This window comes from Barbus barbus (assembly GCF_936440315.1).
Source record: "Barbus barbus genome assembly, chromosome: 32".
Taxonomy (NCBI): Eukaryota; Metazoa; Chordata; class Actinopteri; order Cypriniformes; family Cyprinidae; genus Barbus; species Barbus barbus.
Genome location: NC_136760.1, coordinates 17476612 through 17496866, shown reverse-complemented (window position 1 = coordinate 17496866; position 20255 = coordinate 17476612). Strand labels below are relative to the sequence as shown.

General features: G+C 37.4%; 1 protein-coding gene across 1 annotated transcript; it reads right to left on the bottom strand.

Annotated features, from left to right (window-relative positions):
* Positions 1–1644: 1644 nt before the first annotated feature.
* Positions 1645–18758, bottom strand: LOC306852025 (integrin beta-3-like). Its single transcript, XM_079388609.1, has 15 exons — positions 18545–18758; positions 17930–18015; positions 16540–16744; positions 16212–16464; positions 15732–15894; positions 15448–15609; positions 14397–14492; positions 14217–14306; positions 13771–13905; positions 10610–11036; positions 6179–6401; positions 5037–5137; positions 4810–4929; positions 3969–4135; positions 1645–2725 (listed from the first exon to the last, which is right to left on the bottom strand). Exons 1-15 carry the CDS (start codon positions 18618–18620, stop codon positions 2657–2659), a joined length of 2373 nt encoding a protein of 790 aa, XP_079244735.1. The 5' UTR covers positions 18621–18758; the 3' UTR covers positions 1645–2656.
* Between the last annotated feature and the right edge of the window lie 1497 nt (positions 18759–20255).

The following is a 20255-nucleotide window of genomic DNA, read 5'->3' as shown; positions in this document are numbered from 1 at the left end:
GAAGGGTTCAATCATTCACATGCTATAAAAATGTTTTTAATGATGAAAAGCAACAGAAAAGCTTGTTTTATGAAAAGCAACACTTACTAATGTCTCATATCAAAGCAATGTTGTTTTTCGGTGACACGTGCGTGTTGGTTTCAAAGTTGTGTCCCCACTTTTTGTCAACACCATCAGACATTTATTAAAATGTAATAAAATCACGGAATATCAGGGGCAGCTGTCATTCGGACCCCCTTGCCACAGTCCTCCTCTGCAGAGTACATCAGTGTCAGACAGGCTCTGGTCAGTTTTATAATTTTAGAATATTTTAAATCCTAATATTAATATTTCCTGTCACAACCATGATACACTATATTGCCAAAAGTATTGGGTCACCCCCTTCTAAGAATATCTTTATATGCTTAAACATTAAGATTTGTACTCATAGAAATGACTAAAGTAGTCAAACATGTTCATTAGAAGGGGGTGACCCAATACTTTTGGCAATATAGTGTATGTCAACACCATCTTCCAATTTCTGAGGAAATTATTTGAATATATAGATAATTTTATTCTCCTGAAGCAGGTACCATTAGCATCTAGCATCAACAGAAAAAACTAAATTTCTACTACATGAACTCTGTTGTGTTCCAAAAATACTTAAATGTGATTCTTGAATAAAAGCTTTATGAACAATAACATACTCACTGTTTGTTGCGTTTGTTTTAATATAGTATTTGATTGATTCAGTGTATTTGATAATTAAAAAGACTACAAATTCAGGTTTTCATCACCACCGGCAGATGTGTCAACTCTGTCAGATGAATATTTTGATACTATTTAATTTTGACATTTTATATTTGTTGTGGAATTGAGAATGTGTTTTGTTAAAGATAAAGTTGAAATTATATTACACAGTCCAAGGTAAAAAGCACATTTTGTTAAAAAAGAGAAAAGTTGGGAGGCTGCATCAAAGCATAGCTAGCTTAGTACATATAAGATACATAAATGTAGTTTCATTTTTCTGAGTACAAAGTTTTATGTTTTCAATTTTGCACCGTTTGTCCCACTTCTCAAGAATGACTGAAAGGTGAAGTAGGACACTTTCTAATAATTTAATGATCTACATTTATCATGTACTTGTTACTTATATGGCCTAATGGAACAATACAGACATAATTATCTGTGATTTAAAATTAGCATTGACCCACTTTTTGATATCTGGTGTGGCAAATTATTTCGGATTAACCAGCTTTCCCACTTTGCTTGTTATATTCAACATAGCAATATAATAATAACATAAAATATTTAAATAACTTAATCAGAGAGTCAGATTTCAGAAAACGTCCTTGCAAAATATACAGAGGATATATGCCTATAGTAAATGTAATACATTATTTGCTGCATGTAAAACTTAAATAACTCATAATAATTAAGCTACTTATCGGTGTTTTGATGAAAAAAGAAAAAATCAACAAAACAAAATAATTAGAAATGTGGTTATAACATCAGTCCAGTAGGTGGCGTTGTAGTTCAATACATATAACAGAATCACATCCACAGAAATATTACATGCCTTCACAGCAAAGAAAATTAAATATAGAAATAGTCCGATTAATTGAAATTAGACCAGGTTATTAGACCCATAAAATTAATATGGAATGAAATGGAAAAACAGGTCTTTATTAACCCCAAATACAAACAATGAAATTAGTTTAATAGTAATTAATAACAGTAATATACTCTACTAAAATAAGCATGGAAGAAAAACATACATACATATATTTTATTGAAAGTGTGTGGCATCGCTAGATATAAGGAAAGGTAATGATATTTAACATATCACATTAGATATATATATTTTTTTCAAAGACATAATTTGACCTTTTTTTGTTATTTCTGTCTAAATATTTAATTAACACACTAAATTTGGTCTGAGTCTGACAGGATGATTTAAAACACAAAATCCAGACCTTCATATATTTCCCATTGGTGGGCACTGTTACTTTTTTGCACTTGAGCTGAGAAGGACTTTTGGCTTTTTCTGACAGACAAATAATAAAAATGTCTGTATTTTTGGCACACATTTTGTTATGGCAACAGACAACTCTCGCCCATTTTTATACAGCACTTGATTTGTGAACCCTACCAAAACTGTGCACTAAAGGCCAGTGTGATAAAGCTACCACTATAGTTGCATAATATTAATAAAGCTATAACCACAGCAAAGAGAACAGCTTATATTAATAACATTTCTTGCTCATGATGAGGGATTCAGTGTTACCACAGGCCATCAGTACTTGGAAAGATTGCTCAGGCTTTTTATCATTCATATCTGCTACAGCAGAGTGAGGGAGCAGGAAGAGGGAGGAAATGGCTTGACGTGTGTCACTACAGTGTGAAGCTATCTCTGCAGGCATGATGCTGCAGACAAATACAGTCATGTAGGAAGCAAATGTAAAGATTAACATTCATCCAGTGACAAACAGAAAGACTTCCACAGAGGAATTATGCCATTTTTGACTTTACATATGTACAACAACAAAATATGTACAACCCTTCCTGATCGTGTTCAATTTGCATATTCAATTTTACAAAAACACATTCTATTAAACCTTTTATAATATGAACACTGTCTGTTAGCACTGTTCAATTCTTCCTCTGCTCTCTGCGGTCAGTCCTTGCCTCGGTATGTGATGTTTGTGAATGTTGATGTGGCACCTTTGTAGAGGGGGTTGTGGCCCTGTAAGAATAAAAATGGAGTTATCATTCAGTATGCATTTAGACAGTCTACATTTGACCAATATGGTTTTCTAGCCTGAACCCTTCTTAAATAGTAAAAAAAAAATCAGGCCATAGAAAAAGCTTCTTCATATGAACAGATTTGGAGAAATTTAGCATTACATTACTTGCTCCTCAGTGGATTCTCTGCAGCGAATGGGTGCCGTCAGAATGAGAGTCCAAACATCTGATAAAAACCATCAGTAATCCACACAACTAGTCCACTAGTCCATTAATTAACGTCTTGTGTAAAGTTGCATGTTTTTAACATGTAACTAAACCATCATTAAGGTGTTTTTAATTTTTCATCGCTTCTGGCCAAAATACAATAATAACGCAGTCCATCTCCTGTTGTTCTCTCACATCAAAATCCACATTTTTGTTTAAAATGATTTTGGACTGGTTTTACTTATAAATGGTGCTTGGTTTGTGCATATTTCTCTCCTGATTCAGACGAGACAACTTTTTCACTTAAAAAAAGGCAATATTATGGATAGAGGACTCATATTTAAATTGGAAACAACTGTTTGAAGTTAACACATCTTAATAATGGATTTATTACTAACAGTGTTTTGCTTCACAAGACATTATGCGATATAATGGAGTCATATGGATTACTTGTGGATTATTGTGATGTTTTTATCAGTTGTTTGGACTCTCATTCTGATGGCACCCATTCACTGCAGAGGATCCATTGGTGAGCAAGTGATGTGATGCTAAATTTCTTCAAATTTGTTCCGATTTAAAAAAAATAGTAACTTTCAGCAAATTTTTTTTTTTTTGGGTAAACTATTCCTTTAAATGAATCAAATTGAGGCAAATTGCACATATTCCAACATAAACGTTTAAGTAGGGAACTCCGTATTGCGCAGAAGGGGATCAGAGAGTTCACATGTGGCTCAAGACCTCACGAGGAAAGCCTAATTAGCATCGGATAATTTAAAACAAAACTTGCCCGGGGATACAGAGGCTTTTTCTTTGTTCTGAAGGGAAAACAGCATGCCACTGAAACAGTAAAATCATCCTGCCAACATCTATAGTTCACCAAGCTACTTACACACAGTAATTTGAGCTTTTTACATTAAACAGAGAGGTGTGGGAGTGGAAATGTTTTTGGTTATGTATGCTGAAGTCTTTGATCAGTTAGCTTCTGTCTGAAATGTACTGCACTATGAATACAGTGTGTATTTTTGCACTTCACTCACCGTTTCCCACTTGGCACGTGCCCGCTCCTCCTCAAACTTAGCAAATTCACGCCGATCATGGATGGTGATAAGCAGTTTCCAGATAAGCAGGGCAGCTAGACCCAAGAACAGAATGGCACCAGCTACTGATAGGAGCACCACCAAGATATCAGGGCCTTTAGGGCAGTCTATTACACAGGAAAAGGAAATGTAGATGAAAGATGCTTCTATTTTAATACGTGACTTATGATGAACAGAAGGTTCACAAGAACAGGATTTATTTGAAACAGAAATATTTTGAAACACCATAAATGACTCATTGTCACTTTTGATCAATTTAATACATGCTTGCTAAATAAAAAAATAAAAAAACCTATAGGCTCGCTTCTCTATATAGTCTTGTGTCTGTCTCTTTGCTTCCTGTCTGAACCATTCCTATCCCAGTAGGAATTATACTTTGTCAGCGAGTTCTTCAGTAGCTTGGATGTTGTTTATTGCTGTGTGTTTTTACAAGGTGGGGTGCTCCCAGGGTTCTGGGGATGTGTGTGCCACTAATAGAGCCCATGATCCACATGTGTGTCCATTAAAGCAGAGCAGCAGACTCTCACTGCGGGCTCCTGAATTTACAGCCGCCACACTACACATACACCTACATTTCCATACACTTACGCAAACACCTAGAAACTCCTATATTCATATCTCTAATAGCAAGAAACACCCTGAATAAAATAAAATAAACACTAATTCTGTAATTGATATACTTCCCTTTAGTTTTCTCAAACAATCTTTGTACAAAGATGCAAAGAAGCAAAGTAAACACACTGATTTTCTTCAGCAGAAAGAGCATTAACGGGAATGTTACCTGGCTCTTTCACCAGAAACAAGATGGATTTGCCACTGTTGTCCTCATAGTACTGAAACCTTTGCACGCAGTCGTCCTCGTCCTTATAGGTGCAATTCACTGCATTCTTATCATGGAACACTGTAAGGTAACAGAGGGTTACAAAAGAAGGCTACAGAAAAAGCTAGAATGCTATAAATAAAATGAAATAATAATAATAAAATAAAATGATAATGTGATAATGGTACCCAAATCATCCACCAGTCTGATTTCATCTCTGCAGATTCGAGTGCAAGTGTCATCATCGAAGAGTTTCCCTCTCTTAAAGTGCTTACACTCTACACAGTCCCTAGAGAGAGAGAGGGAAAGATCTTTAACTTGTAAAAGTTTATGTCAAATCTTTATTTATTTCAATTGCCTATGCTTGGATTAGAATACTAGTTTACTGCTTACTGAATACTGTGAAAATAAATATACTAAAATGTTTTTGAGATACATTTATTTCATGCTAAGTATACTACAAATACATTTACATGTTTACATCCTTAATAAAACTACCCCGCAATTGTATTTTTAGTATACTACTCTGGTATACTTAAAGTCTGTTAATTAGTTGGAACAACTCATTTTGTACTTAATGCACTCTAATTGTGCAGAAGTAGTGCTGAAGTCCATCTAAAGTATATTTGATTGTGCTAAATCAGAACTATTGCAAGTATACTTCAAGTACACTTTAAATATCTTGCATTTGAAGACTGATATTATTAAAAACATCTTACAATCATCATCAATAATAACATTAAAACATGTTTCAGGCTTAATATTAATAAATGTGCATTGTGCGCAAATAATACTCCAAATGAAGTTGAATTATAATTTATTATATCAGTAAGTCTCGAGCAATATGTCAGTAAATATGTCAAGAGACTTGAACTATACTTAGTATGAAATAAATGTCTTTTACTAGGGTAAAGTATTACTGAAAACTGTGTCGTATAAACCGTATACTTCCATAATATATTTTAAAAAAACTGCATGTGAATCAGAACGTCTTTCAGAATAATAAGCATTCCAAATCCTAGTATGCTACATTGTGGTCACATGACCAAATTATATTGCATGCTAAATTCAACTATTGCCATCCAATTAGAAATGCAAATAGTTATTTTGCACATTCAAGGCTTTTGGCAGTCTGATCAAATAATGGGTCAGGAAATACAAGTGAATCACAGTTAAAACTCTGTTCAAGCAATGAAAGGCCAAACTGAACATTTGGAAAATGCACATTTTGGAAAATGTACAAGGTTATCTAGGTATTCTATGCAATAGAATTTGGTAGTATGCTATTCTGAACATGCTATTTTATGCTTTATATAGGAGTTATGCTTACTTCTTCAAGGTACAGGCATCAGGGCAGGTGGGGCATTTGTCGCAGGTGGAGCCGTAGGCCCCGGGCTGAGTGCATTCACAGCCCCCACACACACATTGACCACGACCGCTGCACAACAGCCCCAAACTGGACATACAGGTGTCTGTACGAGTAGAACAGTTGCAGTTCTCCCCCTTCCAGTCTGGATCACACTGGCAAAACCCACAGGAACAAGTGCCATGACCTGGAATGAGCCATGTAGCGAAAAATAACACAGAGATGGGAACGAGTGAGCAGACTCCACATGACTGTAGAATTTAGAAGCTTTTTTGACCCTTCAAAGAAAGTTTTCCATGATGAATCTCATAATGTAATAAGAACAGTCTGAACCTGAGCCCATAAAAGTGCCTCATGTAAGGAGTTGTACATTCCACACATGCATGTTTCCAAATATTATGCTAAGGCTTTCCATGTACTGTATCACAAATGAAATTTGGGTCAACTAGGGATGTGCATCTCCATAACTGAGGCCGATGCGATACGCATCTCCAATGATACGATACAGTGAAGATACATATGAAGCAGCTAGCGATGCCATGCGATACGATTCACCCCTTTTACGGTGATTTCGATTCGATTCAACACAATGCGATTCGATGCAATACGATGCAATGAAAAAAATTTCGTTTTTATTTCTTTGGTTCAGACAGACAGCAAATCATAAATTAACTTTTGTCCTTTGACATTTAACGCCTCGAGGCCTGTTTCATAAAACAAGTTTACCAAATAGGCCAGGCTTATTTCAGTTAGTCTGACTCACTGTCAAATGATTTGGTTCCATAAAGCAAATTTAACACAGATCAACCTGTCACTGTGGCTACTTATGCTAGAAAGCTAACCTGGTTCAGGGCAGGCAAACTGTGCTGAGCTCAATGACCAATAGGAACGTAATGATATCTCCACTGACTCTCTCACATATTATCATAGCCATGCAGCCTTTCTCTCTGGTCTTATAACAGCTGTACCTTTTAAAGTTAGAACAGATAGCATTTGAACATTACAATCTAACATTGCTCTTTAAAGGGTCATTAAACCCCAGACTACTTTTGTCTGAAATTTTAGCAGAGGTTATTGTGTTGCACATCATAGAAGATAAAGTTAGCATCCGATCATTTTAACTGTTGGAGAAAACAGGTTAATTTGACGTTTTTTGCGCTATTGTCATCTTCCGGGTTTAAAATCTACATCGTGTTTTTTTAATTTTTATTATTAATGCCAAGGCAACAAAGATAAAAGTACAGAAAATATCAACATTATGTACAAAGAGGTGACTTTACATGCAAAGCACCTTAGATGTATGTAAGTAAATAATCCAAAACCAAGTTTAACAAAATAAGTCTAAAAAGATTAAATAAATTAACTGTCTTAAGAGCTTTAAGATTCTTGGAAGCTGAAATAGCTTGGATATACTGTTGAACCTCAAAAAACAATAAATAAAATCTACATCGTACATCGATGACGCGTCGGTGTCTATTAAATTATTCATGATTGCGTGTTCTTATCCTATGAGAAGACGCTTCGCTTAATTATTTACAACGGCTAGTGTTGATTTGCTAAAACAGACCCACATCGCGCTCATTAACTGAGAGAAACGTTTATGGATTGAAAAGTGTTTTGTTTTTGCTTTGTAATAAATGCGATTCATTCACTTAATGGTAACCGTTTTTACAGTTTTATTCGCTGTTTGCCATGGTGGATCGATTTGATCCATGATCGAGATTAAGGGCTGTTTATGAATAAGAGCGCACAAATTAGTGAGATTGTGTGAATTTACAAAGCTGTTTATAACCGCTTTAGCCCCGATTGATTTGTTAGGTTATTTCAGGTCTCTTCTTCTTCTTGTATAATTTGCGGCAGTTTAGACGCGCTGCCCTCCTCAGTTCATCTGAAGACTCCGAAGTGTTGTTGTGTGATTCGTCATATTCACGCGCAGCGGTAATGAGAGAACGCGCGCTTGAGAAACAATTTCGAGAGGAGAAATCAATCTATATATAAAATATTGGGCACAGATTATTGGTCACTTTCTAAACAATGAAGTGTAGCGCATCCACTAGTAATTATATATAAATAAATCGGTTTTTACCGATGGAGGTATGTTAGAAACGATGCATCGCGATACAAATGCCAACTTGTAGCTGATGCACACTTTTTAAACCGATGCATCGCATCGTTAACTTTTTTTGCAGATGCACCGAGCGAATCGGGGAATCTTCCCATCCCTACGCTCAACTGTTGTCAAACAGCTCCATCTTTCATTTTTAATGACTAAAAATGGCCATCTGGTGCCTGTGAATGTGAGGAATGTGACCGAACTGATACCATAGTCATTGTATATTTCACTTGACGTTCAATGGCGGAATGAGCTCCATTACATGCGTGATTTACAGTTATAATTATAAACATTTGCGGCAGTGTGCATGTTTGCTTAGGAGATTACAGTGCTTTATTCCTTAGCAAAACAAAGTTTATGAGTGATTTGGGATTTTGGTTGAAAATACAAAAATGATGCAGCTAAATCAAAAACAAAACCACATAGACATACAACAATGGCTAACCAAATGTAAAAAAACAACATTGTATTGCGTGTAATTATTCTTCCCAGAGAAAACAATACAAACTATTCACATCAGCCTAAACACCACTTTACTCCCTCACTGGGCTATTTTTGGTTCAGTAACATCATCAGTGTGTGACAAGGCAGAAAGGCATTTTCTGGATTACTTTGAACCTCTGGGAGTATGCTATAAGAGACTTCTAGTAGATCTACAAGATGTTTTCTCCTAAAATGTTCAGTTTGTTAACGCGGAGGCTGAAATCTTTTGGAATCAGGACTACAGAGATCTGGTTTTGTTTAAGTGCGAAACCAACCCCCTTCCAAGAGGTGTTTTGGGGTTTTTTTTAACATAAACTCTTCGGCCATTCCAACTCAAAGGACCCCAGTGGAACATGAGCACCTCGTCTGAAGAACAAACACGCGTCTCAAATTGGTCAACACATGGTTAAGCCTGTCAAGTTCCACAAAGCCTGTTTATTTATACGAGGAGCTCGTACTTCGACTAACGCAGGAGACGTTTTAGTGTTATTGTAGGTAATTCCTTTGAGGTGATGTGAGGCAGGGAACAGGGAATCTTACTCGTAAAGAAAGAGTTTTGTACAAAATAATAGGCTGTGAGAAAACAGAGACTTTATTCTAAAATATCATGCTCGTTGTGAGTTTGACAAGGCTGAGATTCAGGGGCCCTTAAAAGTATTTGGACCCTTAAGTCTCCTTAAATATTATAAGGGTCTTTGCATTATACTAAAATATTAAACCAAGAGGTATTATTTTGTGTTATTCAAGAAAATGTTTTTGCAAAAAGATTGTATATTGTATATTATATTGCAATTCAAAATATCATTGGTTCAAAAAATATTCAGACATATCAAGCCTATAGTTAATATGATGAACTACATTCATTCCTTATATATATATATACTATTACTGACAACACTCATAATTTGCATCTTCAACTGCAGATCATGGTTTCATATGAACAAAAAGGCAGTATTTACTGGCCTAAAGAACATACAGTACAGGTAACAATAAGCTGTATGTGTTTGATTCACTATAAAGAACCAGCTCATAAGAATCATTTGTTTGGGAATCAGACTACCACTGGTTGTACTGTATGGTTTTGATTCACTAAAGAGATCAGACTCATAAGAATCATTTGTTTGGGAATCAGACTACCACTGGCTGTACTGTATGATTCTGATTCCGTAAAAAGTACGGTTCATAAGAATAATTTGTTCGGGAATTCGATTACAGTGGTTGCACTGTATGTTTTTGATTCTCAAAAAAAGAAACCGCTAATAAGAATCATTTGTTCAGGAATCAGACTACACTGTTCTCACTGTATAGTTTTGATTTACTGAAACCAATCCAATCATAATAATCATTGTACCACACTGGCTGCACTGTATGTTTTTGATTCACTAAAAAAAAATCTGACTCATAAGAATCATTCATTCGGGGAATCAGACCACATTGGCAGTGCTGTGTTTTTGTTTCACTAAAAAAGAACCAACTCATAGGAATCACTTGTTCGGGAACCAGACTACACTGGTTGCTATGCATTAAATGTTTCTGATTCACTAAAAAATGACTCATATGAATAATTTATTCCCATATGAGAACATCATTCAGTTCTGGATTTTTTTTAAATTCGGTTTTCCCCCACATTTGTTTGCAAATGCCACTGGGCTGAATATTTTGCATCTGATTCAAATACATTTACACATTTAGTTTAAAAGTGTCCAAAAACACTTGTTGGGATCACTGTTAATGTCACATCCAGCAGTCTAATAATAAAACTCTGTCACTCTCTCTATCATCCCCGAATCTTCTCTTACCTGAGCAGAGCTCTCCTTTGTACCGCAGGCAGCTGAAATCGTCACACTCACACCTCTTCCCCCACACCTTGCCGAAATCATTATTGTGGCACACGCACTGGCCGCACACACAGTCTCCACGGCCGCTACAGACCACTTTGTTTGGCCCGGTGCAGGCGTCCTGCTCGGTGGGGCTGTAGTCCCCCTCTGCACACTCACACCTGGGACCCAATCGTCCTGGGTTGCACAGGCAGATCCCACACTCGTAGGTGCCGTTTCCGTGGTGACAGATGGGACTGTCAGGCTCTGCCTTAGCTTGGCATTTACACTCACACTCGAAGTTGACTGTGATCTGCAAGGTGTCTTTGAAGCCCACCGGTTTGATGGTGAAGGTCTTGCGCTTCTGTTTAGGACAGCCTCTGGCCCGAGCTTCTACACTGAAGGACACCTGGGAAGAAGGGATTGAAGGAGTGTGGAGTTGTTACAGAACACTGGTGTTCACAAACATGAATTATTATTATACATTACAAAGTTGTACTGTCTATTTTTTTAAGAAAATTAATACTTTTAATCAGCAAGGATAGTACATTGATCAAAGATGACTAAAAATAATTTTTGGTTTCCACAACAATATTAAGAAGCACATTTGTTTTTAACACTGATAATAATAGAAATATCTAGAGCACCAAATCAGAATATTAAAATGATTTCTAAAGGATTATATGGCTGGGAAATCATGGAATGAAATAAAATACTTAAAAATAGAAAATATTAAATATTTTACAATATTACTGTATTTTAGACTAAATAAATGCAGCCTTGATGAGCATAAGAGTCTTCTTTCAAAATATAACATCTAACTGACCCTAACCACTGAATGGTAGTGTATATTTAATAAAATTTAAATAAAACAAATAACTGAATATTAAAACATATAAATAAAATATTATAATTATAATGAATGAAAATATATTTTCTAATGTCAAATCAATACTTTACTGGTCTGTCACAGCAATGTAATGTTTTAATTGTAATTCACCAGTTGAAGACTTGATTTTTGTAAGTAAAACATTTATATAATATAATTGTCAGTCCTCTGTCGTCTTGTGTTCCCGCCTCTTGTGTCCTTATTTTATTTGTGTCCTGTCCTCGTCTAATGTGATTATCAGTTTATTCTGTTCAGCTGTGTGTGTTAATTATCCTGTGTAATTAGTTCCTGCCTGTTCAGTTAGATTTCGTCTGGTCTACTCGTTACTCCTTGGTGTTCCTGTCTGTGTCTACCTTGCCTTGTCTTACCCTGCCTTGTTTGGAGTCATTAAAGACTGTTATTTGAGTTTACATCCTCGTCTGCATGTTCCTGTATCCTCCTCGTGTCAGAAGACCAGACCAAAACTGTAAGCGGTGCCCCTTCACCTCGTTTTGTTTTGTTCGGTTTTTGAAAGTTCTTTTGTTTTGTTCCTGTTTGTCAGTCAAGTTCACGGGTTGCCGCTCCCTCTAGCCCGCCGCCATCTGCAGCTCTCCCAAGCCCGCCGTTCACGGGAGATCGATGCCGCCGTCCATGGCTCTCCCAAGCCCGCCGGCCGCCCCCATGGATCCAGTTTCCTAATCACGACCAGGAGTGCCGTTTTTAAGTCTTGTTGTGCCCACAGGAACATTTGAATCACCTTGTCATGTCATTCTTGTCTTGTCCACGGAGACACGTCAGGGGCAAGTGGAAGGCGGAAGTGGAGGCAAGTCCTCCTGTCGTGGAAATGGAGGCTGTTGCTGAGGGACCCTGTGAGGGCCCCTGACTCCTTGTCATGCCCAGAAGAATCCTCAGCTTCCGAGAACAGCCCATGAGGACTTCCTGTTCCTGTGGACTGTCCTGTCCTGTTTGTCTAGCCCCTGTTGGCAGTCCTGTCTTGGTCCTGTTTGACTAGCCCCGGAGGGCTCCTGATACCCCGTAGCTGCCCCATGGAAATTTTGGTGGTGGTGGGGGGTAGAAGGGTTCTGGCTGGAGTGACTTGGACGAGGCCATGGCCACAGCCACAAGCACAATGGCCTCCTGAGCCCCTTGCTCCGCCATGGTCTTTGGAGATCCCTGGACTGCTATGGCATCCAGAGCTCCCAGCTCTGCCTTGGCCTCTGTTCTGTCTGTTCCACTCTGGAGGTCCTTATCCTGTGATCCTGTCCATGTCTGTCCTGAGGGGCCTCCAGAGCGCCCAACCCCCCTCCCCGGTGGAACTGTTACGGCGTGGGACGCGCCTTCCAGGAGGGGGGAGTTATGTCAGTCCTCTGTCGTGTGTGTCTTGTGTTCCCGCCTCTTGTGTCCTTATTTGGTTTGTTTCCTGTCCTCGTTTAATGTGATTAGTTTATTCTGTTCAGCAGTGTGTGTAAATTATCCTGTCTATTTAGTTCCTGCCTGTTCAGTTAGATTTTGTCTGGTCTACTCGTTACTCCCCAGTGTTCCTGTCTATGTCTACCTTGCCTTGCCTTGTTTGGAGTCATTAAAGACTGTTATTTGAGTTTACATCCTCGTCTGTGTGTTCCTGTATCCTCCTCGTGTGTGCACCGTGACAATAATATAATAATTGAAAATAAAATCAAATTAGTTTAGTCATATATTTCTTATGAAGATATTTAACCATTATGTAGATGACATACAGTATGTGAGTGTTATTCCATTGCTGACAGTCAGTATGCAGGCTGCCTAACATGTGATTGTGTTGGACTGACAGACAGTCTGAACTGAAGGCTGGGTGGTGTGAGTCAGAGCAACACAGAAAAACAGGAAACAGGCGAGACTGATGCCTTGACATACTCAGCAAAATGAGTAATGGCACAGTTATACCCACTTGTCCTGAATGTGTATATATACAGTTAACCATTTATAAGGAAGGGAGTGAAACCACAACATTTAATGCAACTCATTTATCAAAGAAGGCTGATGATTGCACATTAGAAAAGACATTTCCTGTGCTCCTCCTCTTGTGGAAGATGTCAAGATGTCAGAGTGGGTATATGACTGAAAAGAAGGAAGTGACCGAAGTGACCGTAGGGGAGTTTTGGGATGAGTGGTTTGGTTGAGTTATACCAGGAATTTTAGAGTGAGAATAAAGCAACAACATGAGATCCAAATGAGGTGGATGGAGAATATTAGAGAGATGGACAAAAAGAGAAAACAGAGAGAAGAGGATACTGACGGTATCTCCTCTTTTGAGGCCAGAGCAGGATCTTAGCCCAGGGATGACCTCTCCATTGAGACATGTGGCATTAAATGTCAGACTGAGCTCTTCCGGGACATTCAAAAGCTCCAGCTCAACCTTAGAACGCAGTTTCTGTTACACAAACACACAAACACAACAGCAAACAAAAGATCAGTAACCACAGACAATGTGAATGGAGTAAAGCCTTTTAAAGGAATGCTCCAAGATCAGCTTTATCATTAGCATATGGAGATCACCATAGAAAATCATTCTAACTTATTTTTGAAAGAAAAAAAATCACAGGCATTTAAGCCCATTGTCTATTTTCAACAGCAATGCATAGAGATTTATGACAGAGATGTACAGAAAAATGTAGCTTACAGGTAAAGAAGTTGTATTGAACCTAGAAATTCATTTTTGGTAAATGTAAAAAGGGACATTACAGCGTATGCATCCTGGATCAGCTGGATGACATTATGAGAGTCCTCGGACAGCGTGCCCACCGCAGTGCCAGGAATAAGCTCACTGTAGTTCTACAATAGATAAAGAGAGCAAAAGAATCTTAAAAATCATATTAGGCATTTGCCATACTGATTTATGATAACATTTATTATCCTTCTTACCTTATAGAGTGATTCCACAAGGCTAGTCACAGCAAAGATGAGATTTATATTGTTCTCTGACATTTTCTCTGTGATTAATGCCAGGGATGGGTAGTCCTGAAAAAATGTTATCCATTAGTATGCATAAATAATGGTAATATAAACTTAATTTAAGAGTTTTCATATGCTGTACAGTGTGTCTAATGCTAAATGCCCTATCAAAGTGAATGTTTTCACCCAAAATTGACTAAAATGTAGGGATGTAACGATTTACTCAACTCACAATGCGATATGATTCACAACATTGAATTCACGTAATGATTTTCTCACGATTTTTTTTTAACAAATGACATTTATGACAAATTCTAAATAAAAAGGTGTCCTCTTATTATTGCTTGTACAAAATGGTGCACATTTCTTTGTAAAATTTAAATATGTCAAATAACAAAACTAATTTAAAATTTTAAAACAAGATAGCCCCATATCAAAAATAAACTTTACAAAAAATAAATCTCATCATTTAAACACACTAAGGCTTTGCCTGTGCTCTATCCATTTAAAATGAGAGGCAACCAATGTATTTTAATTATAATCCAAACAAAGACGCAGCAAACATGCAGCATGCACAGTTTTTAATCTAAATTGGATTGTATAATTTTTAAATTTAAAGCAAAAACAGAATTTTCTATATAAAACATCTGCATGAAACAAAACCAGCAGGTGGGCTGAATGAAAATGCAAATTCTCTCTCTGACAGCAGGTGGCACTTATAGAACAGCAACGATACAGCATTTCCTTGGTTAACACTGTAAACAAAGCAGCGCTGTGCTTATAAACACTACATTAATATTCATTAGACGCAAGATGAAAAGAAAATACCATGTAAACTTCTCTAAAGACAGTCAGTTCCCCTTAGAGACACATTCAAATGAACTCCCACTCCCAACTGTACCGTGATTCGTTTAACATCTCAACCGATTTGAATCGTCACATATGTGTATGCATTTTCAACCAGCTCGGGGAGCACCGTCACATCCCTACTAAAAAGTAATTTAAAAGATCAGCAGAATACCATAGTTGTAGACATATTGTAGATGTTATCTGTGCCCACATAACATTGGCCGTCATTGGGTCGTACAATGCCCGCCAGGCGCCCATCGAGTGCCACGTGTGTCTTGGCATCTGTGGTGAAAACCAGTAAGTGAGAAGCACCTGGTCTCCAACCAATTTTCTCCTGAGAGAAAGACAAAAGTGTTCAAATAAGAACACTTATTTTGGGCCATAAATAACCAATTCCAAAGCTACCTATATTGTAAAGTTCTCTGTATTTCTATTTGCTTGTTTAGAGAGTTCAACCTTGCACACGACTGCCTGTATAATGGCATCAAAGCCTCCCTCTGGCGTGTCCCTGTTCCGAGACACCTTCTGTTTCTTCACTTCCTCTGTAAAGCGACTGACCTCCTCTGTTAGAGACAGAACGTGTCTGTAGCCAAACTGAGGTTGGCATTTGTATGGGATCCTATGGAAGATAATGTATTAAGATGCAGAAGTATCAGAAAAAAACATTAACGGTGAGAACATTCAGAAAGTTACAATATTGGTTATTCACTTTTGCTGACACACATGAGTCTCAACATTCAAGCTTTAGAAAACAGCTTAAAGCATAATACTTATTTCTGTACGTAACTCAGCAAATGGAGACACTTCAACCATAATAGCAGTTTGTCTAAAGATGTAATATCAGATTCTGTCAGCGAACAAGCACACCGCCCAATTACAAGTTTGAAATAAACACCCATCATCTGTAATGCTTATGTTCAGCATGTAATCACTCACGAGTAACAGGGATTTAACACGGCTTCTTGAGGTGAGATGTACATGTACGGAGACACGGGTTTATCCACGAAAGCCCCAAAACCCATACGTAGATTGCTGGTGGTTTTACTCATCTCTTCAGCCAGGCCTCGCCCCAGCCGTCGCAGCTGCGACAGGTCGTCATTCATGGAGTATGACAAGTCCATCAGATAATATAAATCCACAGGGTAGTCCTCAACTTGACGGACTTTCAGTGTGAAGACCTGGGAATCATCTGTGGGACGCCAGAGTAACTATTTGGTCTAATGGAGGAACATGTGGTCACTTGTTTATGGGTTGATGAACTCACCAGGTCTCAGAGAGATGTGCATGCTCTGAGGTTGGATCTGGGTGACGTCGGTGGTGGATCCCGAGGCCTTGTCACTGAGATCTTTGTTCTCTGTCACATGCATTTTGCTGGTGGGATACTCCAGAGCTCCTCTTTTGCATCCTGCCTCTATGAGGTTCTTCTTCAGGTCACATCGGGAGGAACCAGGTACATTTTGTCCAAAATCCTGATAAGCATTTGGCAGACAGTTATACTGGTATTTTTAGGGCACTAAATAAAGATTGCAGCAGCAAACAGAATTACAAAAAACACTCTCCTCGTCTGCCTCTGGTCGTACAAATAAGGTAGTCCTGACCCCCAAATCATGCTAATGGTTGAGTCAATTTTTTTTTTTTGTATCGAGACGTCACTCAGAAAAAACAATTACTGGATTTCTCTTCACAGATAAGGACAGTCCTTATTTTACTTCCTGAATATCAAAAAGCTATAATACACGACTCACACTTTTATGAGATAAGATGTTTCAGAATAACAGTAAAGAGAAAAACAAAGGGAGACTTGCTACCTTTTCCTTTTTCCTCTTAATAAAGATACAATGGTTGTGATGCTTAAGTACTGGCACTGAAAACATTTCAAACTGTTTCCATCAGACATTCGCTTTAAGCTGGTATGAAAAGAACAAAAAAATCTCTAAATTCATGTTACATTCACACCCATTCATTTCATTTTTTAAATATTTTTAACTATTTATTAACAGTAATTTATTAGAAAATATCGTAACTCATTTTTTCTCTACAATGGAAAAAACTTAATCTCTTTCTTACAGTCACCTGCAGGCTCACATTCTGATTTGCCTCCATCCAATCAAAAACCAATGGATAGATGTAACAAAACAGAAGAATAGATCTGTCGCTTCTTCAGTTTCATCAAAACTGCAAAATTATGTATTATCATAAAACAAAACTACTCATTGACCCACAGATTAGTCAGTCTACTGTAGAGTTATCAAGCCTGATTAATCTTCACAGTCATGATCTGAGCAGTTGAATATTAATATTGAAAAACAGGAACTTTCCATAGGCATAATAGTTTTTAAGCTGTACAAACTGTTGTTTTCTATGCCCCTGTACCAACCCTACCCCTAAACTTCAAAGACACCGCAAAGAAAACTTTTTCAAAAAACAAAAAAACTCGGGGATTCGGGGACACGGGATGTGTCCTCATAAACCACCTTCACATTGTAATATCTATGTTATACCCATGTCATTATACAAATATGTCCTCATAAACCACCTAAATTTTTTCTATCAATCATAAATCTCTCGACTCCATCCAAGAATCTTAATACTGTAATAAAATCCAAAGTAAACATTTTTTCGGCTCAGTCATTAAACACTGTAGATCACCACACCTCTTGAGAGCACCAGGCACAGGTAGGATGCACTGCCAGGCACTGCTGACATGTGCTGGCTCCTCGAGAAGTACAGATGTTGGAGCCTGTGAGAGAAAAATGCAAATTTTTGATCTCCAGTTTCAATTACTTTGTAGCCTACAGGTTTATAAAGACAAACACGTGTAATCATTAACACGTGATAAGATTGATTAACTCCATTTGTGGGGGATTTAAACAAGCAGTGTGCATCAGCATTATTGAGATGGTTTGCATCAGACAAGTAATTTCATAAACACATATCAGGCTTTTATCAGACCTGATCTGTCATATACTCAGAGCACAAGTCAAGTGCATACTGACCAAAAGTCTATGCCAAAGTCTTTTATAGTGGGAAAAATGTGGGTCCATGTAGTGCATGTAGCAAATAATGTTGATGTTTTAGGGAAAGAAAGGCCATTCAAAAAGTATGTTCAGACGAGATTAAGGATAGAAGCAAATTATTTGACAGTCAGAATTAAGTCAAACATCTTCAACCGCTGTCTTGAACCACATCAGACATGAAACAGATAAAACAGCCTATCAAGGACACAAGCTATAAAACAAGTTTACAGAAACTGAAAAGACGGGACGTACCTAGTCCAGCATCAGCCAGGAACAGAATTACACAATAAATGCATAAACTGAAGTGTTTAGGTGAAGTTTTCTCCATCTCGGTGGATCCAGGCGTTTATCGCTCTTCTGTACTAGTAGATACACTTGTAGGTTTGTGCGGTCTGTGCCCTCCTCCTCTTCCTTTACGCTCCAGCACAGACATCGCACCAACACCAAATATAGAGTAAATAGTGGCAAAACTTTGTTTCCGAGAGAGGGGGCAGAGGAGGGGCCGACTCGCGAACATTTACCGCAGGTCTTGTATGGAATTCCTTTAAAATGTCACAGTGATTAAAACAGTGTATTTATTTATTTATTGTTTGTTTATTTATTTAAAACGATAACAGCGTTAACATCACTGACATAAGAAAAATGAATGGAAAAACTGACGAACATATGAGAAATGCAACAAAAAAAATCAAAAATCAAAGTGGACAGCCTACGTGTTTTATCTTTTTTTCTTTTTACATAGTCTATTCAGCCGGCTATTAGAGATTTCAGTAACACGGTAAATCGACTAACAGTACACAGATTACCCACACAAAACTTTTTATTTTCCGGGTATGGTTTTAATGGTAATTGATAACTGAACAATGATGGAATGAATAGCTTATAGAAAAAGCGACGGAGGTTTTCATATAATTTGTTAAAAACTTTTGTGATGGATTATGACCATATAGCTATCATAGTCTATTATTATGAGCTAAATTAATTATGTCATACAAAATTTAGTCTGGACATTAAGGGATTGAAGTAGGCTAGTGGTTAGAAACCAGTCGAAATGAGAGAAATGTAAATTATTTTCCATTTCATCTGCCTAATTTGTCATGTTCTAATTATTCATAAGACTTATTATTCATTATAATTATGAATTATTCATAATTATTTTTTATAGTGACCACCGTTCAGGAAAACGTGTTATTATCTATGGTAAACCTTTCTTTCAGATCAACAGTTCTTGTTCAAAGTAACAAACAAGGATATTTAACAGTCTCCCACACATGTATACGAACTTCTCTAATAGTTTACCCAGATTACATGAGATGGGAATAAACGGAGGTCGGAGCCAGCTCCAAATGGGTTGGTCCTTGTAAACATGCCCTATACCAAACCCAACCCTAAACCTACCCTCCCTCTTGGAGCTGCCCAACCTACTTGCGGCATAAGTCCCTCCCACTTGGAGGTCTCCGGGCTGCAGCGATATATACTTGGATTACATGGGGACTGTTCTCCCTCTAGTGGCTAAATTGTGAATATTTTACTTCGAGAAAAAAGTTTTAAATCAAGCAATCTGTTACTTAATATATAGCTATGTGACCCTGGACCACATAACCAGTCATAAGTGTCAATTTTTCGAAATTGAGATTTCTGCATCATCTGAAAGCTTTCCATTGCTGCATGGTTTGTTAGGATAGGTCAGTATCTGGGCGAGATACAACTATTTGAAAATCAGGAATTTGAGGGTGCAAAAAATCTAAATATGGAGAAAATCGCCTTTAAAGTTGTCCAAATTAAGTTGTTAACAAACAAAAATTATGTTTTGACATATTTACAGTAGGAAATTCACTGAATATCTTCATGGAACATGATCTTTACTTAATATCCTAATGATTTTTGGCATAAAAGAAAAATCAATAGTTTTGACCCATACAATGCATTTTTGGCTGTTGTTAAAAATATACCCCAGCGACTT